Here is a 26,043-nt window from a genome sequence, read left to right as displayed (position 1 = left end):
TGGGTAAATTATTTGGGGTGAAATATATATATTTTGTAGCGTTCACCATGAAGAAATTAGAAAGGCCCCATTTTCAAGTTTACTTTAGGCCTCCAGATAGGTTGAGCCGCCCCTATCAGCATCGAACCTCCTGTCTCCCGGATTTAGTAGACCACCAAGAGGCTCATTTGTGTTGCATGAAAGTTCTTGATCCAAATTCCCATAGGTGGTCAAATATTATCTGTGTGGTTTAACTCTTATAACTAGTTTTGTTATTATAAAAAGTTGTTCAACCATTATGGATCTAAGGTACTCAAAGGACACAATAACTTAACACCTATACAGTAATAGAATATGTAGTCAACAGGCCAAAAGTGGTTTTTGGTCTTGATGAGTAGTACTACATAAGACTATAAGAGTTAAAAGACCATTCTTCTTCACCATGAAGCCAACATATAGGAATATGTTCTTTGCCACTTGTATGATTGAAAGATCAAATACCTTTATTCGATTCGCAATGTCTCCAAGTAGAATCTTAAACTTAAAACGATGGAAAACACGAAAATATCTTAATGGCATCGAACTACCTTTTGTGCTATAAAAAGAGATCAACCACAGTTGATCATTTCACAAGCAAAGCCGAACCGAGCAAAAACAACACACATAAATCATTCGAACAAATTTCGAATGGCAGGTAACACTTATGTGACAAAAGGCTACTCGACCTATACCAATATCCCTACTTAACGAGGTGGTTATTATGATCATGAACCCAAACACTCGGGTAACCAGTATGTGGTTGACACCAAGAACATTGAGTGGGTTCGTGGCCCGACTCATGGGTACACAAACTATGTCGGTTCTCCTGCAAAAGCTGAGCTCTTGAAGGAGTATGGACATTCCCCAAACTTGTCAGGTGGGCCCAACTATGGGCTCAACTATGAAAACTCAAGCCCACCCATCAGCCCAAATAATTATAATCGCGGTTACTTTTCTGAAGAATCCAACAGGGTCCATTCAGGACCAGGCTATGTTAGGACCGGACATGTTTCCGGTCCTAATAAGTCTTGGCAGGCTGCCGGTCCACCAGCAACGAATCATCCACTCACAACCTCGACTAATAATGTCAATGAAGCTTTGGGATTACTTGAAGAATCCGTGTATTATTCACCACGTGCAGACCCAAGGCGAAGAGGGGTGCTTGATGACTTGTCTACCCGTTCACAACCGCTTGAACCACAGAGGCGATATGCACGTCCTGCTTTCGTGGCAAAGTCTAATGATCCTCGTAATAACTTCACCAATATGGGGAGTGCTATTGATAGTCATGAGGCCGTGAGGAGGTACGGTGGCACTTATATGGCTTAAAAAGCTCGAAAACGTATGTTTTTGGGCTTTTGATCGAATCATAAGCGAGGCATTCGTGTCTTTTTAAGTACTTTTATTATACTAATGTTGTACTTGAAGCTTTTATAGGGCTTGGTTATTTTCATTTAGGTTTGATTATGATGCATATACTATGTATGAATTATCATCGGACACTCGGGTGTAACTATAATGATCTGTTGTTTATAAAATATCTATATGTGCCTCTTTTATGTAATCTACTCCAATTATCAAATCCCTAGTCTTCGATTTTCGACTTTTCATGTCTTTTATGATTCGGTTACGGATTAGTTTTCAGTTTTACATTTTGGGCTTTAAAACAACTTGGGTCAACAGCCTGACCCATAATAATGAATAGGCACTTCACACATGGACGAAAATCGTAAATTTGAAACTGTTTGACTAAAACCGCATATGACAACCCACATAAACGAAGAAACACTATTTTTAAATGTTTTTAAATGTTTCACTCTTTGGTTATATTTGTTAAAATCAACACTATTTTCATGTAATTTGGTCTAATTGAATAATTATGAATTTATGAATAGCCCAAAGGCCCAAACATACATATTGTCACATTCTACACAAACCTTGCAAATATCCATATTTAAGCAAAACTTAAAATTTACAATAAATTCATTAACAGAAAATATCAAAATCCATATTTAAACATACATACACCTTTATATTATATCCACTAAAATAAGTTATATAACCAATTTCTAGCTTATACTAATAACTACTACATCCACTACTTCTTCATCTTCCTTTATAAAAAACAATGGATCAAAGATATAGAAGTGGGATTATTGCATATTCTACAAACAACTTCAATAAAATTTATATCTTTCAACATGGAAAAAGCAAGAACAAACTATCTTCGACTCGAGCCTTTCGATCGATAAACTTTACGTTGTTTAATTTACTTTGACACCAAAATAATTGATCTCTACTCAATCTTGGCAAGCTCAAAACTCTTGAAACTAACCTTAATTCAACTTGTGACACAAACATATGTTGGTCCAAAATGGTCTCTTGTTGTTTTTGAAACTTCTTCACTATGCAGTTTCCGGTTCGTAGCAAGTCTTTTAGCTTCCTCTCTTTCTGTAAAATTAACCAACAAATGTTTTAGAATGCATAAATGCTAGTGCTAGGGGTGTGCGTGGTGCAGTTCGGTGCGGTTTTGGACTAAAACCAAAACTTCGGTTTTTGGATATTTTGTAACCGTTGGCTTTCGGTTTTTCCTTTTTTTTTTCCTTTTTTTTTTTTGGTCTTGGTTCGGTTTTTGCCATTTGTGCTTGAGAATTTTAGACCCAAAAAAAATAGTTGGACGAAAATAATGAAATTAGGTAAAAATAATTTTGTTAGTTGTTAACTAACAGACTATTATGCATTTGACAAAAAAAAATATTTTAGTTACATATATATTAAATTCTTATAAATTACTTAAATAAAAAAACAAAAAAAAATAAAAATAAAAATTTAGGAATCGGTTCGGTTTTTTTCGGTTTTCATTACATGCAAAACCAAAACCAAACCGTTAGTTCGGTTTTTACAAAAACATAAAACAAAACCATCAGTTTTTGTTTCGGTTTGGATTTTTCGATTTTTTCGGTTTCTTGCACACCCCCGGTTGTTACATAGAGTACAAGCAAGTTAAAAGTATAACCTTTTGATAAATTGTTTTGATGTCAATAAAAAGGTTATAGTCTGCAGGGTCTTGGAGATGTGCTTTACTGCCTTGAAGGATTATGGTTAAGAACAGATTTGTGGTGTCTTTGTCGGTGTGAAGAAATTCCCAAAATGCCCCCATGGATTCTTTGATCATTTTCACCATTGTTGATATTGAAACCGCTTCCTCTTGTTCTTCCTTCATTGCCTTCTTTTGTTTCAAATTGTCGTCTACAATAAAAATCAAGAAACAAACTTTTTTCAAGAAACATATTTTTTTAAAAAATTAAGAAACAAGTAAACTTTTTTCAAGAAACAAACTTTTTTCAAGAAACATATTTTTTTAAAAAAATTAAGAAACAAGAAGTAAACTTTTTTCAAGAAACAAACTTTTACAAAAAGTCAACTTTTGACTTACAGGATTCAGATTTACCTATGTTTATTTTCTAATTTAATGTCGGTTGTGTATTATGTTTGACAAAAACTACAAATTTCGGCCCGTTAAGAAATGAACAGGTTGATCCAAGATAGTGTTTATTTATAAAATAACATGTCAAACGGGTACATTTTAATTAAAAAAAGAAAAACAGGTCGAAAGTCATACAAAGTGTATTATTAATAGATACGACCTTGTAAATCATTTTACTCAAATCGAGAGTAAAAGCATAGCCATATAAAAATCATCGGTAAAAATAAAGCATTTTCACCGTATTCATGATTGTGTCCCGAAAGTTTCATCCTTTAAAAAAATGTCTTATTCAAAATTTCAAATATAGATGTTTTTACCTGAGGTAGCAATTTTCTTATATTTTGTGGCGGTTTTATTCGTAACTTTCACTATCTTGGTAGTTAGACATTTATTTTTTTCATTGTATGTTATTAATATAATCATCATCATATCATTATTACTATTACTATTATTATTATATAAAACCTCCTAAATCATTGTAGTCACATCAAAAATATACACATAATCGCATACGACAATGACGATCGAATAAATTATAGAACTTAAAAAATTAGACAAAAGGTGTTTCATGTATAACTTAAAATATATAATATAAACTTTAAAAATTACCTTTAATAGTGGGAACTTGAAGAAGACCACGAAGTGCACACCGTTGCTTTGTATAATTCTGAACCCGAGGGCCTTGAAACAGTTCATCTTCAGTGAACCTTCTAAGAAGAACATGAAACTGTTGAAACTCGATGGCAATTTGGTTATACGATCGGTATCCTTGCGGGTCATAAAGTTGTAATTCTTTGGTTTTTTTGTATTGCCAATACAGCATCTCCCATGAAAGACAAGCGTGTCCAACGTACACAATTTCTAAATCTTTATGTAATTCGGTGATGGATTTTAACGTGGGGTCCGCGTAAATTCGTCTTAATTTGCAAGGCCATAAGCTTGGTAAAAAAACGGATTTAATCGCGGAAAGTGACGCGTTTTCTCCGGTGTTTGTTTGGTCTGGATGCTTCATCCTCAGAAAATCTTAAAAAATCAGAAAAATTTAATTATTATTATTATTATTATTATTATTATTATTATTATTATTATTATTATTATTATTACATTTATAATAAGTTTATAATAAAGAGTGAATTATAGTTTGAGCTCTTTAACTATAGGTCAGCTTGCAGGTTGTGTCATGTAACTTCAATAGTTACAATTAATGTCCTTTATTTGACAAGTTGTGACACGTTACGTCATTTCCTATTAACAGAAGTTAAATTTCCCGATAACTTTTTTAAAATGGCGATTTTACCCCTGCGATACAACTTACAAGTTATGTCCTTTAGTTGTAAGGATAAAATTGTCATTTTAAAAAATAACAAAAAATCTAACTTATTTAGTGGAAGGGCGTAAGAAGTTAGATTTTCTGTTAACTTTTTTTAGAATGACGATTTTACCCCTACGTTACAAATTATGTCCTTCACTTGTATGGGGTAAAATTGTCATTTCAAAAAAAGTTAACGGAAATCTAACTTGTGTTAGTGGAAAGGACGTAAGAAGTTAGATTTCCTATTAACTTTTACGGTTTTACCCTTACGTTACAAATTCCGTCCTTTATTTGTAAGGGTAAAATTGTCATTTTTTAAAAAGTTAACAGAAAATCTAGCTTCTATTAATGGAAAGGAAATAATGTGTAACAACTTTTCAAATACTCAAATAAAGGACATTCATTGTAGTAATTATTGAAGTTATAGGACACACCCTGCAAGCTAACCTATATAGTTGAACAACTCAAAGTATAATTTAATTTAGTCTATTAACAAATTTAAATGTGTAAAGCAAGGCCCATGTTATATGATGTCATGTCATAATTCATAAGGCATGATTATTGATTAAAATGGTCATGCCCCTTGAGCTCTTCATTTAGATGTGATAGTGACATCATTTACATAGGAAATTTATTAGTTGGCAAGTTGATAGTATCAAACATCAAACAAAACCTACTTTTTAAGCATTTTTCATTAATCAAATTAAAAAAAAATATTTTATTTTATTTTAAAACTAACAGTCTTTTTTCTCATCTTCGTCGCCGTATGAAGACAGATATCATCATCTCCACAACATTATCTACACGTGTCGGCTTACATATTTGTTGTTTAACTTCTCTTGAAAAAGCCATCAAGAACAAATACCAAAAATAGAAAAATAAGCAAGGGATGGCATGACCGCATAAACTAAGAAAAAATGTTTTATCAATTTTTATTTCAAGATAAATATTGGATCTTGAAATAGTTTACATCATTCTTGTGATTTGACTTTTAGACTCATATATTCAATATAAGCAATGAATGGTTATTTGTAAAGTTAAAAGAAGTGGAGAATATATGAAAAGCAGACTTTGATTGCAAATGACATTTAGATGATTATTCACCATACGCGAGTCTAGGCGCGCCTACGAATAATATTCATGAAAGAATTTGTATATGCAATTTGCATAGAATAAGTATCTTGGTACCAAATATTAATGGTTATAAAAAATTTGGTGGCCCGCTCCTTTACAAATTTTCCAACAAATATATTCTAGGGGTGTGCAAGAAACCAAAAAAACCGAACCGAAACAAAAACCGACGGTTTGGTTTTATGCTTTTGTAAAAACCGAACCGAACTGAATTTCTAGATTTTTTTTTAATTAATTTATAAAGAATTTAATAAATATGTAACTCAAATATCTTTTGCCAAATGTACAATAGTCTATTAGTTAACAATTAAGAAAATTATTTATATTTAAATTCTTATTTTCGGCCAACTTTCTTTTCAGACTAAAATTTTTAAACTCAAATGACAAAAACCGAAACCAAAAAAACCGAAACTGAACGGTTTCAAAAATCCAAAAACCAAAGTTTTGGTTTTCGGTTTGGTTTTAGCCCAAAACCGCACCGCACCACACACACCCCTGTATATCCCCCATAAAAACAATTTTTACATACAGAAACACTAAAGTTAGGTGTTAGGTCAATTTTTAATGTTCAAAAAGTCAACTTTTCAAACCAAAACCTTTTTCACACTAGGAATCATAATAATAAAATTAGAAAATAATATAGGGTTAGAGAACTTACTAATGGCCTGCAAAGTTTGGTAATTTAAGACGTCTAATTTTCGCATTTTCTCGTTGTAACTCTTGTAAAACTTCTGAATTTCGGTCATTTGATCTCGATGCTCCAACTTCTCGTTAACTTGTAACGGTTTATAATCTTCTTTCACTCGTGGCGTCTCACATTCCTCAAGAATGGTGGGAAGACCTCCGGTTCTCGAGTTCCTTAACTCCATTTTCATTTGACCGATTAATTCTTGATGTTCTAACAACACGTCCGCATCATCTTCTTCGTCCGAATCAAATTCCCATATTCTTTTTGACAAGTTTTCGAAACAAGAATCCGATTCGTCCTTACCGTCAGAATCAAGATTCTTTAATTCTTTTTCAAGATTCGGTTCAAGTTCAATGTAATCATCGTCAACTTCTTCTTCAAAAGACGGAACCAAATTTTCTGACTCGGGTTCGTTAACGGAATCAACATCTTCAGGGCTAATCGAGTAAAACCCGTCACTCAATTCGTCTGATTCGGTTTGATAATCAAGAATATCAAAATTATTTCTCATAATAAACTCTCCGAGCCAATTAACCGGTCCCGGTTCCGGCTTCAAAACGACATTTTCACACATATTCGACTCGTTTTTCTCCTGTAAATCTTGACCCTCATCACAACTGACTGAACCAACTTCATTTGTAACGGAATTGATCGAATCTGTATCGGAAACATTAACCCGTTGAAAGTTTTGACCCGAAAACGCTTCTTTTTCGTTAAAAACGTTAACTTTTTCATCAAGATTCAAACTTTCTTTAATAATCAAATCATCTTTAACAACTTCAACCTGTTGGTTTATTCCTTTTTCCTTAATAATATTCAAATCATCTTCAACAAACATTTCTTGAACCGTAAAGCTTCCGGATTCGGGTTCCGCAACGAACCCACCAAAATCTTGAACAGACATAAACTGGTACTTGCTTGTACTCATCTTAGTTTCCAAATTAACTTCGTGGGTACCTTTATATCCGATCAAATCGTGTTCTTGCAGCTGAAACTGAAACCGAAACCCGAAATTAAACTCCGAGTTCTCGTCTTCATCGAACCCGCTTAAGTTCGGGGCTATATTCTCTTCTTCCTCGTTGAACCCCACAATTGGACTCAAAATCTTCTCGGGTGGATCGTCAATTCGTGATCTGTAAACCAAAATAACAAAATTAATAACAAAATAATCAAAATTCCCAAATTTTGAGACTTACCCTGCCAGGTGTTCGACGAAATGCCTCAACGAGTTCAAAGCAAAATCACGTAATAAAACCCATATAAAATTGCAGACTTTAACCATGGTTTTCTGAACCAAATCAGCTGGAAACGATTCGTATACGAATCTGCAAAACAAAATAACAAAATTAGCAACAGAAAGATTAAAACTTTTAAAACTGAAACATACCCCGCCAGGTGTTCGACGAAATGCCTGAACGAACTCAAAACAAATTTTCGCAACAAAACCCATATAAAGGTGCAAACTTTGATCAGGGTTTGTTGAATTAAGTCAGCTGGGAACGATTTGTGGATGGAATTGAAGTGGGTTGTCATGATATTGGATTTAGATTATGATTTTTGACATTCTTGAAGTGAAGATAAGTGATGAGTTAGTAATTGAGAAGAAGAGGTGTGTTGTGTGCACCCATGGTGGCGAGGATTGTGGGGTGATAAAGATTTCCATAATGATGATGTTTTGGAAGAAAGGTACTTGAATGGGAAAGAATTTATTGGAAAGATTTTAAATTTAATGTAATAGATTATATTTTATTATTATTTTAAACTATGAATATTTCATGTTTGAAACATGATTAATGATTATTGATTAATGACACTTTTTTTTAATTTTTAACAAACGGAGAATTGTGAAAGAATTATGTATGGTGTGAACTAATGGCAAAAGGTCACTACCAGCTGGCCTGATATAGCTGTACGGAGCCCTTAAACATCTTTAAGTTATCTTCAGTTTCGTGAAAAATTCACCGGCTTAAAGACCCGCTTATGGCAAAACCCAGACGTCCTTAGAAACAAACTGGAGATTACAAAAATACCGGTGTTCTTTTACGGAGCCACTCATCTCTCTCCTAAAATGTTGTATGTGAGGATTGAACTTGAGTTTCCGTTAACAAACTCTAGCTTTCTACCAGTACGCCATATTGGAAAGGACGATTAATGACGCTTTTAATTTTTGTTTTGGTGGACAAAGATAATTTCATTTTAAAAAACGTGAGATTGTTTTGGATTTTATATTTGATAGATTTTATTTTATTATTATTCTAAACTAGGAATATTTGGTGTTTGAAGCAGGATTAATGACACTTTTAATTTTTCTTTTGTTACCTAAATAAAGACAATTTCATTTAAAAAAATGTAAGATAGTTTACATTTTAAATTTAATGGATTATATTTTATTATTATTCTAAATTATGATTATTTGGTGATTGAAGCATGATTAATGACACTTTTAATTTTTGCTTTTGTTGTCAATGGCAAATTCATTATAAAAGAAAGTGAGATTGTTTTAGATTTTAAATTTAATAGATTATATTTTATTATTATTCTAAACTATGAATATTTGGTGTTTGAAGCATGATTAATGAGACTTTTAATTTTTGCTTTTGTTGCCAAAACACAATTTCATTTAAAAAAAGAGAGATTGTTTTAGATTTTAAATCTAATAGATTATATTTTATTATTATTCTAATTATGAATACTTGGTGATTGAAGCACGATTAATGGCACTTTTAATTTTTGTTTTTGTTGGCGAGGACAGTTCTTAAAAAAGTGAGATTGTTTTAGGCAACATATATGAAATTATGAATTTGAGTGGAAAGCGAAAATAGGTATAATAGGATAGGGATGAGCTCGGTACCGACCGGTACCGGTACCGAAAATCCCGATCCTAAAAATCGTGAATTTTTGGTACCGGTACCGATACCGAAATGTTCGGTTTGGTACCGGTATTTAAGGTAAAATTCTGGAAATACCGGTACCGTACCGGTACCGGTCCTGAAAACTCAAAACCTTGGTACCGAGTCAGTACCGACGGTACCAAATCGGTACCGATTTCGGTACCGGTACCGATTCAGTACCATACCGATTTTTGTTCATCCCTAAAATAGCAAAGTTCAATACGCGCTTAACTAATGTGGGGTCTTGGAAGAGAATAATAAGTGTTTTTTAATGCAATGGCGAACTTGAGTCGGTGAAGCATGTGTAAAAATTTTGTTGCGTGACGTCGACCATATGATAACTTGTAAGTGATTGATGCGGATTAATACTCCCGATTATATGCATTTGAGATGGGATACTTGACAAATGAACATTTAATTATGATTTTAAATTTAATAAATTAGATTTAATAATAATAATTTAAATTGTGATTATCATTCAGTAATATTTCGTGTTTGAAGCATGATTAATGACACTTTAATTTGGATGGAAAGCGGAAATAGGTAAAATAGCAATGTTATACGAGCTTAAAAAACGAGGGGTCTTGGAAGAGAATAATAAGTGTCCTTGTATGTGATGATGAACTCGTGTCGGTGGAGCATGCGTTAATATCTTGCTACGTGGAATCAGTCATATGGCAATTTGTAAGTAATTGATGCGGATTAATACTCCTGATTTATGCAATTGAGGTAAGAGACTAACTAAAGAACATTTCAATATATGAGCACATGAGTGAAGAAAAGAGCAATACAATCGATTTTATCCTCATGGCATGTTAGTGTTTATGAAAGGCACGTAACGAGTCTCTCTTTAATAAAACACGGGTCTCAATAAGCCCAGATAAAAGAAGATATAAGATGATTCTTGTTCTTATAGGTCTCAATAAGCCAGATTTTAGGCTTAGTTAATAGGAATAGATTAGGTAAGGTGTCTTTCAAAAATTAAATAATTTTAAAAAAAATAAAAAAAACAAGCAAGAGCAAAGCTAGTGTTTAAAAAGGAAAGTTAACTCTTGCTAGAGTTTCAACTCCACCTACTTTTATCAACAACGAGGTTATTGATCCGTGTACGACACAGGTGGAAGTATAGAATCGTCAAGTAAACACATATGTAATTTCAAACGACAAGTTATTTTTTGATATTTTTTTGAGACAGCAATATGATTTTTAATTGCAATTCATATTCATGCGCAAACAAAGTACTGAAATACATAAACTTATAAAAAAAGTGACGTTACATAGTAGAATGTTTAAAACATAAATGATTCAGGCTTCTTTTCTTCCTGGACCGGGAACATAAATGATTCAGGCTTCTTTTCTTTCTGGACCGGAACACAATTGATGATTGACATAAACATTCATACACCAATCTAACAAACATACTGACTACGAAAATTGCTTTTACATTTCATGTGAAAAGTCTTGCACACTAATAAGCTGAAGCACGTCTAAAGCGCATTTTAAAAACCAGAACCAAATCGAAACCTTTTTAAAATGACATGTTTTGACCAGAATCAATCGATACATTTTGAGAATGAGTCATTTTAACCCGAACCAAATCGATATCGTCTAAAATTGACCTCGTATGACCCGAACCAAATCGATTCGATTTTAAAAAGATCCGTTGAAACCCAAACGAATACCTTTTTATATTGAGTCCTTAACTAAATTGATACCCTTTTAAAATAATCCATTTTGACCTGAGCCAAAGCAAATCAAAACATTTCTAAAATGACCCAATTCGTAAATGAAAATTGAAACAACACACTTGAAGATTAAGAAGAAAAATAAAGGTTAACACATATAATGTTCTTAGCTTTTGAAATCCTTTCTACCAAATGCGAATTCATTATTACTGGTTGTGAAGATCCAAAATAAATATATAAATAAAACTTCAATAATTTCAACCTGCCTGAAAGTTGAAACTCATGTGAACATTTCACTTAATTTGTGAACCCTTCATATTCTTTCATTTTTCAATAGACACTTAAACCAATCATCAAACAAACTAAATACAAATTGAAACGAAACTAAATTGAAAAAAACTAAAGCAAAACCAAAAACCTAACTAAAACCATATACCAATAAAACTAAAAGAAAAACCGAAATGAAACTGGAAAACTAAAACCAAACCAAAAACAAAAACTATAAAAACCGAAACAAAAAACTGAATAAAGTTAAACCCATCTAAAAACGAAACTAAAAAATTCAAACCGAAAAGAAACATATTTATAAAAACTAAAACCGAACAACAACCAAAAACAGAAATGAAACCAAAATAATAAATAACTACCATGAAATTTTGAAAAGAAAAACTCCAACTCATTAAGGAACACATGCATTAATAGTATAATAGATTGAAATATGTTGAGTGTAATTAAGTTAAATGTAATTTAATTTAATTACATTTTTTTAAAAAAAAGTGAGATTGTTTTAGATTTTAAATTTAATAGATTATATTTTATTATTATTCTAAATTATGAATATTTGGTGATTGAAGCATGATTAATGACACTTTTAATTTTTGGTTTTGTTGCCAAGGGCAAATTCATTGAAAAGAAAAAAGTGAGATTGTTTTAGATTTTAAATTTAATAGATTATATTTTATGATTATTCTAAACTATGAATATTTGGTGTTTGAAGCATGATTAATGACACTTTTAATTTTGTTTTTGTTGGCAAGGACAATTTCATTTTAAGAAAAGTGAGATTGCTTTAGGCAACATATTGTGAAAATATGAAATTGAGTGGAAAGTGAAAATGGGTAGAATAGCAAAGTTTAATATGCGCTTAAATAATGTGGGGTCTTGGAAGAGAATGATAAGTGTTTTTTATGCGATGGCGAACTTGAGTCGGTGAAGCATTTGTAAAAATCTTGTTGCGTGGCGTCGGTCATATGATAACTTGTAAGTAATTGATGCGGATTAATTTACTCCCGATTATATGCATTTGAGGTGGGATACTTAACAAAGGAACATTTAATTATGATTTTAAATTTAATAAATTAGATATAATAATAATAATAACAACAATAATAATAATAATTTAAATTGTGATTATCATTCAGTAATATTTTGTGTTTGAAGCATGATTAATGACACTTTAATTTGGATGGAAAGCGGAAATAGGTAAAATAACAATGTTATACGAGCTTAAAAAGCGAGGGGTCTTGGAAGAGAATAATAAGTGTCCTTGTATGTGATGACGAACTCGTGTCAGCGGAGCATGCGTTAATATCTTGCTACGTGGAATCAATCATATGGAAATTTGTAAGTAATTGATGCGGATTAATACTCCTGATTTATGCAGTTGAGGTAAGAGACTAACTAAAGAACATTTCAATATGTGAGCACATGAGGGAAGAAAAGAGCAATACAATCAATTTTATCCTCATGGCATGTTGGTGTTATAAAAGGCACTTAACGAGTCTCTCTTTAATAAAACACGGGTCTCAATAAGCCCGAATAAAAGAAGATATAAGGTGATTCTTGTTGTAATAGGTCTCAATAAGCCGGATTTCAGGCTTAGTTAATAAGAATAGATTAGGTAAGGTGTCTTTCAAAAATTAAATAATTTAAAAGAAAATAAAAGAAAACGAACAAGAGCAAAGCTAGTGTTTAAAAAGGAAAGTTAACTCTTGCTAGAGTTTCTTGCTAGAGTTTCAACTCCACCAACTTTTTATCAACAATTCCATGATTTTATATTTGGTAAAAGAACTTTTAGGAGTCTTAAGTTTTTTTATTTCTAAAGAACAAGGTTCTAGAAGGAAAAAATAAAACACTATTTGGTGTGTAGCTTTTCGAAACTCTGAAAGCTTAGAAATGCTAGTATTACTAACATTTTCTTTTTGAAAACTCTAGCTCCAATTACTTTTAATAAACATATCATTTTGTAGATAGAACAGGGTTTATTAGGGTAGGTTCTTACTATATTTAAATAGCATTAGAACAAGGATTGCAATCATTGCCAATTAAGCTTTATTAACGATAATCTAACGTGATAATAAAGTGCTGCTACATGGGTGTCACATATATAGTAACGGTTCCACTTCTCACGGTCACTAACAATATGTGTTGTGGAGGGGCTTCGACTTCGAAGGCTTTTTCCGTAACACCCCATTGTAATTAAAAGCCTCGTTAGATATGTGTGCATGTGTGTGTGAATCAGAGATAGAGAAAACAGGTATGGCCCACAAACATTCCCCTTTTACCACACTATTATCCAGACACCGCCCCCACCCCTTTACCTCCCGGATGCTGTCCCGATGCGGTGTTCCATCCCATACCACCCACACCATATGGTCTAAGGTGTGTTATTTTCAATTTTTTAGTTTTTAATTAATCAGTGTCACTAAAAGTATAAAAAAAATATATGATTGTTAGTATCATGTATCCTTTTAAGGGTATTATTATGATAAGAGCATTTTTATCCCACCTCTCTTTTTATGTGAGGGGTGTTTTTATAATTTAGTGAGTGATTTAGGGTGTTGTGAGTGAAGAATTTTTATATTTTAGAGAAAGTAGTGATTTTTCTGTATATTTGAAAAGTTATTGTTCACCCCCTGTAATTTTTTAATATATTTTGAAAGTGGTTATAAGTGAAGGAAAGAGAAAAAGTAATGATAAAAGGTATAAAAAGTATTATTTAATTGAAATAAAGAGAGAAAATATAGTGAGTTTTAGTGTAATTTTTGGTTTAGGGATAGGGGGTGGGATGAGAATGCTCTAATGCACACCTAAATTGAAATAAATATTAGATGATGCGTACATACTTGAATCGAAATTCATGTAATTGTAAACATGGCTGGCAATTCGTGTCTTAACAGGTTAGTAATGACGCGCTTAACACTAGTATCAAACATGAATACAATTCGTTTAACTACTTTATATGTCAGGACTATAAGACAATTTTAAGTTTCATGTACCAATAAAGGAATATGATGGAGTCTAGCCTACTAATTTCAATTATTTAAGAAAATAAAAAAATAACATATCGTACTTTTTTGCTTAACAAGTCTTATCGTGTCTTAAACAGATACCTAATTACCAACCCTAATTGCAACCACTACATAAGATAGAGTTTGAAAATCAATTGCAACACTAATGTTTATAAAACTTATTGAATTATAAACTTATAATGTTATGGTGATTAATGTGACTATTAGACAATGATACATTGTCTCCATTGTTGTTGATATTTGGTTCAACAAGTTTTTTTGGTTTAGTTGTTATGCACACATTCATGATTCTAGTATTTTCCACCTGTCCTTTTACAAACATATTATTATATTTACAATGTATTCTAAGATACCAATTCAAAATGGGGTCCAATTAAAATATTGATAGCCGTACGTGTGTGGCTTGTTTGGTATAAAAGCAAAGAGATTGGGTAGAAGAAGTAATTTACGAATAATGGTTTGTCGGTTGAGTCGTTGAATGGACGGTCTTATTATGTATTTTTTTTTTATAAATTTATTGCATGTGTTGCATTACATCTATATTTATGATTTTTATTATAATGCACCTAGTTTTAATTTTGATACAATTTAAAAGGCCAAATCCTGGGATAACAGTCTCATTTTTTAGACTGTGATGAAGATAATTGGATAGATAAATAGTCGATCAGTAATCCAAATCGAACGTTAAAAAACAAAAATAATAATAATTTCTCACTCTCTGTCATAGAGATGCACAAACCGGTTTAAAATTCTCACTCTCTGTCATCTTTTCATGTTTATCCAAAAACATGATTATTTCAAAAACCAGATTACCTGAACTTTGATGATATAATTATACTTAGAATCTTTAAAATCTGGAATTGATTGATCAGGATAAATTTGTTGTCATTAATATTCTATGTATGATAAATTTTTAATTGATTTTATATTTTACAATTAAAAGTTGTATAATCAAGCAACATATGCAATTGAAAATTAAAATATAATAAAACATGAATGTAATTCATATGAAATGACAAAAAAACATACTAACCTTAAACCCATTGTTCAAATAACAGTGATTATTCTGAGTTACGAGAAAATTAGAAGATTTAAAGTTGCATAAAGTGAAGGTAGTAATTCTTATTTATAATAATTCAAAGTAATGGATAAGGAATGTGTAAATTTTGAATATTAATCCCGTGTTATTAGGTAATATTATGGAAAGTTATTGAAATACTTAATTAATCGATATATATATTTTAACAACTTATAGAGAAAGAAGAAGAAGAACAATAATTTTGGTCTAAGCTATGGAATTTGTCTTATAAGGCATATTAAATTAAATATATTTAAACGTATAAAAAGGTATAAATCAAGTCATAAAATATATGTTTTGAAGCATTTTGGTCTGAGTTATAGAAGAAAATATTGAAAAACTAAATATTGATATTCTTATTTTTAAAACCCTTTATATTACATAAAAAGTCAAATAAATAAATGAAATATAGTTCATATAGTAAATCGTTATCCATATGGTTGTAATTATAATGTTCAACTTTAATGAATTAATTAAAGCTAAACACCAAGATTTATGTAATATGTATTCTCAATGTTTGCAATATTTATAAAAAATGTTTGAAAAAAATTAAGAAAATACACATTTTTCTGCGTTCAAATGCATATGAGAAAATTTGAAACCAACCTTATATAAAATATTATGTACTGTTGCTCGAGTCCCTGTTTAAAAACAATTTATAGTTTATTACCATACAAATCCAAATTCTTCGACAATGATGCGCCTTTATTTATTTAATTTGCAATTATCTGTGATTTTAAAATTTTATTCTAACAAGTCTGCAACTTCAATGTTGAAATTTGCTTATTTTCTTATTTCACCATTAATGTTAATGAATAAATCGATTAGGATTTACCTTAGTAAAAATAAACTTAAATTCATATATTGCAATGACTTAAAGATACGGGATCATATATTAAAATAGGTTGAAAAAACGATGAGAATGGCCATGAGATTGAAAGTGGCAAAATTAAGTAGTCTTTTATTAGAATAGATAGATATGTATTGTTTTATCATTATTGACTATAGCTATTAAATACTTTAGTGTGTTATTTTATAATATTTTATTATCATTATTAGATATTTAAACTCTATTAGACCTTTTTGTTATTTTAGTAAAATGGGTTTCTTAATTTTTTTTAAACAAAGAACGTTTTATCCTTTTGTTTCTAAATAAACTTTGTCCCTTAATTTTATTTGTCATGTATGAGAAAAGGTGTTAAATATTACAATTACTCATAATATTCATAAAAAGAAAAAACATTGTAATCATACAAAAAGTATTCAACTACGTGATAGCAATCAGAGATAAAAACAACGTACTTTTGGATTAAAGATAGAGCGAAAGCTCATAAATTCGTTTGCGCCATTTGGTGTATAGTAAGTGGTATGTCCAAATGCCTGAAAGACATTAACGTTTTGTACTCTTTCTTGATCCTGACATTTTATCGGGTTTATTTTTATGATATTCTGTCGCCATTCAAAAAAATGGTCCTAATATAACAATATATCTGGTAATATACCACTAGAATGCAAGTATTTTGTGTCCTTATCTATACAACTATGATATGGTTTGATCCTAAATAGCAAGCATCTTCATATATTCATGAGTACAAAAGTACAAATGAAAGTCGGAGACTGTATATTTTTATTGGTATTGCTAAACCGAAAGGTGTGTTTTAAACAGCATATGAAATTTTCAAATATATAAAACTGATGCATAAATGCATAATTTAACAAGAATATGATTAGTTTTCGGCTTTTCGCATATTCATTTTCCTTTTTTTTCCTTTTTAAATCATCTAATGATAACTTAAAGGTTGATATTTAAGATGCCTATAAAGTTTTATTCTTTAATCCTCCTTTGTATTGTGCTTAATATAAGAAGAATCCCTACAAAAAAAAATAATAATAAAAGTAAAAAAATTAAAAATTAAACACACATGGCCGAGTAAAGAGATGATTTGTTACTAGCATCTGTTTGTGTATTGTGTTAAAGTCATACAATGCTTTTAACTAATTTACACGTTTTATGTTCATAGCTAGACATAACAAACTCTTCATGTTATTTTACTTCACATCCGATTAGTAATTCAAGAATGCGGATTTAACATCCATTTAGTAAACCGCATGATTGTAAACATCTCCTAAAGCAAGTAACTAACATTCTAATGGTGCATATTTTAGCAATGTAAGCGTATGTATCAAAGTAGTATAATCATCATTCTTATGAAGTCTTAGATAACTAATATGGCTTTCAAATAAACATGAAAGTTAATATAATGATAGTTACACACTTTTAAAGTGACAAATCAATTGTAATAACTGTTAAATTGTACTTTTATTATTTATAAGTATTTTATTTTATTTTATTTAGTTACCTCTGTAATTTACGAGTTCAGACTATTTATATAATATTATTAAATACTTGAAAAATTAAATTTGTTTTTAGTGTGCCAAATAAAAATATTATACATTATTATTTTCAAATATCAAATATGTGATGTTTTGCACGTCTTTGCCGGTGAAGAATTTTTCAGCTCTTGACCGAGACAAAGTGACAAACACAGGCGTTGACTAAGTCAACTCAGGAAATAGAACTTTGTTTTTAAAAATCAGAAAAATAAGAAGGCAAAGCAATTGGAAAACAACAAATATTTATAAAAACCGATCTAATATAACCTTGATAAGTATTTCTATTAAATGTCATAGAGCAATTAATCTTATCTATCCATCTATGTGTTTTCATCTTTTTTGAAAATAAAGAAGCTTAAAGGCATTACTTACACAACTATAACTGTTTCTAAGTAGAAAAAAATAAACAGGTTACGTCAAGTATGTAATTATTTTACTAATCACAACTTAAAATTCAACTAATAGTTATCATAACCATTTCAATTTTAGTTCAACAAACACACAAACAAAAGTAGAAATCGAGTAATAAATAATAATAAATTTCTCAAATTTAACAAAGAAAATAGTAAAAAGAAACAACTAAAATTCTTGTTCACAACAAAAACACCAAATTTTATTTTTCACAGCTAAAACACCAAAATTCGTTTTCACAACTAAAACACTACACAAATCTTATGATTCTCTACATAATTGTATTTATTAATTAAACACATTTGCAGACAAACACAAAAATAGCATGTACTTAGTTTCACACTGACTATGACGTGGTTGGCTTAAATAGAAGTCCGTTCATGACTCATGAGTAATGTATTTAGTCAAAAACTATTTAAATTGCCAATTATGAAAACGAATAATTCCATATGAAACTATCGGATCCGTAACTAAGCTAGCTAATGGTGGATTATATGGTCGATTGACTCACAACAACAAAATACTTTTTAGTGAAAGAAAGATTTGAAAACATAAATTTTGCACAAAACATTTCACAATCTAAAATTCAATTTTTCAAGACTCTATATCGGTTACCCTTTCAAAGGGCGGGTTGTCGGCTATCGGCATGCTTCATTACCTCACTATGGAAATAGCCTAAAGTAGATGTGTGTATGAAACAGAATAAACCGATAGGAAACTGCAAAAACCCAAAAAACTACAACGAAGCAAAAATCGATGCTTGGTTTTATGTTTTTGTGAAAACCCAACTTAAGGTTTTGTTTATTTAAATAATTAATAAGAATTTAATAAATAGGTTACTCAAATATTTAAGTCCAGATATATAATAATCAACTAACATTATGATTTAAGTCCAATTCTTTAATTTAGGCCACAAAAAGTTTTCCACCCAAAATCTTAAGTCTCAAAAGGGAAAACTGGAAAAGCCGAAACCAAACCGAACTCAAATCGAAAACCAAAAAATAAACAATTCTAACCAACTCAAAAATATAGGTCCCTAGTCGTGGATCTAACAATGTATTTCAGATCAATCCGTGCTCTAGGAGTGCTGAATCCAACTAGAATACTCGGATTTTGGATCAAATAGCAACAAATGGAAGAAAGTCTTAAGTGTGTGTTTGAAAGTATATGGAGTGTGTTGGGAAATGATAAAAAGAGGGTAGGCCAAAGCCTTATATACCCCTAGGCCCAAATTCATAAGTTAAGTCATAGGCCTAATGGGCAATTACATGAGTTTAACGTATAAACCGACAAAATAAACAATTACTATTTAAACTAAACTACATACACAAGCCTAACATTAATATTAGCTGTATATAAAGTTTCAGGTTTAGCCCAAGACCGACCCAAATCGTAGCACACAAGCCCGTAGTACTACTCTAATTTAGCCCAATTAGTTTCTATTGCAGCCTGTTTAATTTATTTTTAGATTCCTGCGTTACCCAGCCCAACTATAATATATATTTTTTTTCTCTCTATTTGTTTTTTTTAACCAAACAATTGTATCATGTATCATCATAATATTTGTATCATACTTTCGTTTTTTGGCTGACCTATTTTCTTAATTTTATATCGTTCTGGCCCTAAGGGACATCAAAAACAGTCTCCAAAGAGTTGTAATTTATAATCGTAATGACGTATGATAAGTAGTTAAAGCGCAATAAAGATGCACACAAAATGCGTCAATCAGCCTACTTTGACTATTAATCAAGCTCACCGTTGAATTGTCAACTTTCTTGACATTGATGTGGTTGTAAGTTTAACTAATTCAGCAAAACATGCGTAAGCTATCATTATCAGAGGGTTTATACTTGTAGTCTAAAGGTATCAGTGTGTACATACGTATAGTGGCGATATTTTGTCCCAGGTGGTTGCAAATGCTAGTCTCATAGTAACAATGTAGATTTAATCTATTACAAACAAAAATAAAAATGTCTACACAGACCGGCATAATTAAGCCTTTATTAACGATTGTCTCGAAAGTCTAATGTTTGAATCCAGTTTTCAATGATTTTCTGCCTTTGACCCCATCGGATGCGACTTGTCCAACGTAAGTTACAGTTTACCTGGTTTCACTGATTAACAAGATATGATTTTCATGGCTATAGAAAAACAAATCAACAAACACGCAAAAACAAAACTCATACATAAAAAAGGATGTCTTGTAGATTGAGTTTCATCTTTGAACATTATTGATTCCAAATACTCGAGAACCATGGTGTCAAATGGATTGAACCCCTCATGATAAATGACATTAATTATTATCATTTCTTAAAAAATATATACTATTGCATAAAAGATCATGGTATTAGGTGGGGCATGATGTGACATCTGCCCCGATCCGACCCGACCCAGGTACCCGTTTCCCTTATCCGATCTCTTTCTTTTATGATTTAATATTTATTTATACTTATATTTTACTTTTAATAATAATAATATATTTTTTCCTTCCCGCCTCTTTCTCTCTCTTTCTTTCCGCCGTCCCGTCCCTCTTCTTCTCTCTTTCCGCCTTTTTTTCCCTCTTGTCGCCGTCCCGCCCTTACGCCTTGTTTCCCTCTTTTTCTTCTAACTCTTTGCTTGTCCTTTGTTCCTTCCCGCCTAAGGTTGTCTGCGCAGCTGCACGCGCCAGACTCCTTACAAGGAAGCCTGCGTGAAGACCAGTTGTTCCTGCGATACGCGAGACGAACTGTCCCCGCAGCGCGCTAAGGATTTTAGTTCTTCCCGCGGCGCGCTATGGATACCGTTCTTCCCGCGACGCGCTAAGGAATATAGTTCTCGCGACGCGCTTAGAATTGTAGTTCTTTCCGCGGCGCGCAAAGGTTGATTCTGTCTGCCTTCGCGCTCGCGCACTCTTGACCTTCTGTGTCTGCCTTCGCGCTCAAGCTTTCTCGCGCTATGTCTTGAGTCTTTTCTTCTGTTTAATCTAGCCGTTTGCTTTTGTGATGTCTTATCTTTTGAGCCGTTGACCTAATCTGCTTTATGTCTGAAAAGTTACTTTCGGCGCAGTATGCGCACCAACCCCATTGGTTGGCAGAAAAAGTGACTGACATTATCTTTGGAGATCTGCTTTTTCCATGCTTGACCAGTACCTTTATCTGACCCGCCCATGCCTGTTACTGTTCCCTGTCAGCTTTATCTTGCCCCCTGCAGCTGCCATATCTTTTGATATCTTTTGCTTTTGGAATCTTTTACTTTTTAGAGATTTTTTCCTCTTTTCTAGGGATTGTGTTCCCTAGGGTTTCCCTATAAATAATAATCTTATTTTTTCCTAACACATCACACACAAACACTTAATTTAACCTCCTACTTGCTCTCTCTGCCGTCTTCCTCTCTGCCTCCGTCTTCCTCCCTGTTCTGCCCTGCTTTTCCGGTAATATATATTATATATATAATAACTTACTTATTAATTATGCTAACTTATAATCAAGACTTAAAACAAATCATTAAAACAATAATCTTGTTTATAGGTTAACTTGTGCTTGTTTAAAGTTGGTTCTTGCTTTATCTTACACCGCATCGTTTATCAGGTGAGTAATCTCGTACCTAATCCCTTTTTGCTTTTAATGTTTTGGGATGTTCATGTGTTCATACAAACTTAGAGTCTTAAACTGTTTATGAACTTTAGTCGCGCAGTAACCCATGTGTTGAGGACGTAGACTTGGCTGTTTATTTGTATGTGTGGATCATTAACCGTCTTGTCGGTCTATTCCGCAGTTCTCATGGTACCATTAGATGAACACGGGAGAACTATCGTTTATGATTTTCTCTTTTGTTTACACTTGCACAGTCTTTCTTGTTTGTGAGCTCAATTGTGAGCACTGGCAGTCTATGAATCTTAGAGTTGGTCCCGATCAGATTACACCCTTGTTGAAAACCAGACATACACATGTTGCGCGCAGATTTATTGTTATCTATTATCTATTAAACTTGATTTCTCACCAACACGCAAGTGTTTGACGTTTATTTTAACACATGTTCAGGTTTGCAGTAGCTGTTTTGGAGTTCGCGGACACGTAGGAAGTTTTCTTTATTTTGGACCTAGATTAAAATGTATCAAGACAAGTTATTGTTGTTCGAATATTATGATATATTGATTTATGATGATTTATGTTATCTTATGGTTACTTTGCGCGTGCGCGAATGAATGTATTTATTAAATATTGACACCCAATAGTGTCACGAGTAATGAAACAATATGTGGCGCCCCGATGTATAATCCGCCTTTGGTCGGGGTGTTACAGATTGGTATCAGAGCTCGTTGACTTTAGGATAGGTGGTTAGACGTAACGGCCTAGAATACCTAAGAGTCCCTTCTCGCGCATGAGAGAAATCTCATGTTTGCACGCTTATTGTTAATTACTCGTTATTTATGAATATGCTCGCGCTTGCGCAGTATATGATTTTATGTTTTATTCCGCGATATTTCGATTTTTGATTGAATTTCGATTTTTATTGATTTTACTTACATATTCGTTTGTTGGATTTGAAAATCCGAAAAGTCATGGTGATACATGAATAGTTGATTTTCAATTTCCATTTACGATTATGTTCTGAGGTTGGAGACTTGAAAAGTCATGGTGATACATGAATTGTCAACCTCCAATACTCATTTTCTTGTATATTTTATATTGAAGATTGAAAAGTCATGGTGATACATGAATCGTCAATCTCCAATACTCGTTTGCTCGTATATTTTAAATTGGGAATTCGGAAAGTCATGGTGATACATGAATTGTCGATTCTTGATTCGAATTTGTTACCTTTATTAAGTCTGCATTTAGGGTCATTTATTTTACTTTAACTTTTGACAGTAACTGACTCCGCGAAACAAAGCTTTATAAGGTTATACTTTGCGATAAAACCAAGATATTAACTAAAATTAAAATTTTTATAGAATGCCTCCGCTATCTCGTCGCCATCTCAAGAAGAAAGAAGCCGCGCGCAGACGTTCGCTGCAACGTTCCCAGGAAATGGCCACCGCAATAGCCCAAGCTTTGAGCCAAAACAATACCAACACCTCTGGTTACAACATTAAATCCTTCAACGCGGGTAACCCTCCAAAGTTCACAGGTCTTGAAGGAGCCACCGTGATGCTCCAGTGGCTTGAGAAAATAGAAAACACTTTCCTCCACACCCAATGCCCCTCAGACAGACGAACCCTGTATGCTTCCAGTGTCCTGGAATCTAGAGCGCTTACATGGTGGAATGGAGTAGCTCATGCGCGTGGCGCAGAAGCTGCTTCTAGCATGACATGGGAGGAATTCAAGGAAATTCTGACGCGAGAATTCTGCCCTCCCAACGAAGTTAAGCGCCTGGAGGAGGAATTTTGGAATCTTAAGCAATACAGTGGCGAAGCGCGCGAGTACGCGACGCGCTTCCATGAACTAAGCCTGCTTGTCCCTCACCTTGTTACCCCTTCCCGCCGAGCCATAGAGAAATTCCTTGGGGGTCTCCCCATGGAAATTCAAGATTCTGTATGGGCCAGAAACCCAGTTACCCTCTCTGACGCCATCGAATTGGCCGCTGTGCTCAGCGACAACCATGTCAGAGCAGGAACCCTGTTCCTGCGGGGAACTGAGAAGACCAAACCCACCAAGACTGTCCCTGAACCAACAGAAACCAAACCTGAACCCTCACACCATAACAACCCGAAACGTAGGCGCAGACAAGCTTACGCGCTTACCAGCCCACCCATAGTCCAGCAACCCGCCTACCAACCTCCAGTATACGCGCCTAACCCTCTGTCAGCCTACCCAACTCCCCCTATAGTCCACAACTATGCCTTAACCAACCCCGCACTCCCTGCCCCGCCACCTAAGAAACCTTACACAGGAAACCACCCCTTCTGCCCAACCTGTACACTTCACCACCCACCTCAAGTCCCATGTCGACTTTGTAACCGATGTGGCCGCGCTGGTCACCTTGCAGAAAACTGTAGAGTCCTTTCCGCCAATCCAATTGCGCCGACACCACCAGTCTACCCGCAGAACCCACAACCAACCTACCAAAACCCACGACCCAGATCGTGCTTTAACTGCGGTGATCCCAGTCATTTCCGAAACGCGTGCCCAAGGCTACAAGTTCAGATTACGCAAGCGAATCCGGTGAACCAGATTTCAAACCAAGTGACGCGTGGACGAGCTTTTAACATAACCGCGCACCAAGCGCAAGCGAATAATGACGTAGTTAATGGTACATTTTTGCTTAACGGATTTTATGCTTCTGTACTTTTTGATACTGGCGCCGATCGAAGTTTTATCTCTCGCGCCTTTGAGCAGAAGCTTGCGCGACCGCGCGATAACTTAAAAGAAGATTTTTCAGTTGAATTGGCTAATGGCGAAACTGTTTTAATTAACTCGGTGATTAAAGATTGCACGCTTAACCTTAACGAAAACGATTTTCTGATCGACCTCATCCCCATGCCTCTTGAAAGCTTTGATGTTATCATTGGTATGGACTGGCTTACGCATAATCGCGCCGAAGTTATTTGCGCCAAGAAGATGATTCGCATACCTCGAGAAAATGGTGATCTTCATATCTACGGCGAGAAACCCTCCCGCGGTCTTAAACTTATGTCTTGCGCCGAAGCCCGAAGGCTCATGCGGAAAAGGTGTATTGCATTCTTAGCCCATGTGGTTAAACCTGCTGAAGAAAAGAAGAAGCTTCGCGATATCCCTGTTGTGCGTGATTTTCCTGAAGTTTTTCCTGATGATCTTCCTGGTATCCCTCCCGCTCGTGAAGTCGAGTTCCGTATTGATCTTGTCCCTGGTGCTTCCCCCGTAGCTAAATCTCCTTACCGTCTTGCGCCCGCTGAGATGCAAGAATTGGCAAGCCAACTTCAAGAGTTGACTGCTAAAGGATTCATTCGCCCTAGCTCTTCGCCCTGGGGTGCTCCGGTGTTGTTCGTTAAAAAGAAAGATGGATCGTTTCGCATGTGTATTGATTACCGCGAGTTGAACAAACTCACCATTAAGAACCGGTATCCCTTACCGCGTATTGACGACCTCTTTGATCAACTCCAAGGTGCCTCTTGTTTTTCCAAGATTGATCTCCGCTCTGGCTATCACCAGTTGCGCATCCGCGATGAAGATGTTCCGAAGACTGCTTTTCGAACTCGCTATGGCCATTTTGAATTCTTGGTCATGTCCTTCGGTTTAACCAACGCACCCGCCGTTTTCATGGATCTAATGAATCGGGTGTGTAGGCCTTTCTTGGATAAATTCGTGATTGTGTTTATCGATGACGTTCTGATTTATTCTAAGACCAAGGCCGAGCATGAGCAACATCTCCGATTGGTATTGCAAAAGCTTAGAGCCGAGCAGCTCTTTGCTAAGCTTTCCAAGTGTGAATTCTGGTCTGATGAAGTACAGTTTCTTGGTCATGTTGTAAACAAGATGGGTATTCATGTCGACCCATCCAAGATTGAAGCAATCAAGAACTGGATTACGCCGACCACTCCCTCTGAGATCCGCTCCTTTCTGGGCTTAGCTGGTTATTACCGGCGATTCATTTCGAACTTCTCGAAGATCGCTTTGCCTTTAACAGCTTTAACGCACAAAGGTAAACCGTATATTTGGGGCTCGAAGCAAGAAGAAGCA

The 26,043-nt window shown here is 33.6% G+C and overlaps 1 protein-coding gene and 1 long non-coding RNA gene across 2 annotated transcripts; one reads left to right on the top strand and one right to left on the bottom strand.

Annotated features, from left to right (window-relative positions):
- Positions 1-902: 902 nt before the first annotated feature.
- Positions 903-1,577, top strand: LOC143626016 (uncharacterized). The gene is made up of 2 exons (XR_013152356.1): positions 903-1,253; positions 1,293-1,577. It is a non-coding gene; the product is annotated as an uncharacterized LOC143626016 (long non-coding RNA).
- A 486-nt stretch (positions 1,578-2,063) lies between these two features.
- LOC143626067 (uncharacterized) lies at positions 2,064-8,207 on the bottom strand. Its single transcript, XM_077096244.1, has 6 exons — positions 8,024-8,207; positions 7,833-7,961; positions 6,607-7,769; positions 4,115-4,528; positions 3,035-3,267; positions 2,064-2,469 (listed from the first exon to the last, which is right to left on the bottom strand). The coding sequence occupies exons 1-6, from the start codon at positions 8,167-8,169 to the stop codon at positions 2,215-2,217; spliced, it is 2,340 nt and encodes a 779-aa protein (XP_076952359.1). The 5' UTR covers positions 8,170-8,207; the 3' UTR covers positions 2,064-2,214.
- Between the last annotated feature and the right edge of the window lie 17,836 nt (positions 8,208-26,043).

This window comes from Bidens hawaiensis, unplaced genomic scaffold (genome assembly GCF_021521415.1).
Source record: "Bidens hawaiensis isolate Kalapana, Puna unplaced genomic scaffold, B.hawaiensis_p1.1 tig00004282_1, whole genome shotgun sequence".
In the NCBI taxonomy this organism is placed as follows: domain Eukaryota; kingdom Viridiplantae; phylum Streptophyta; class Magnoliopsida; order Asterales; family Asteraceae; genus Bidens; species Bidens hawaiensis.
Note: the sequence above shows the minus strand (reverse complement) of the source record. Positions and strands in the feature narration are given on the sequence as shown.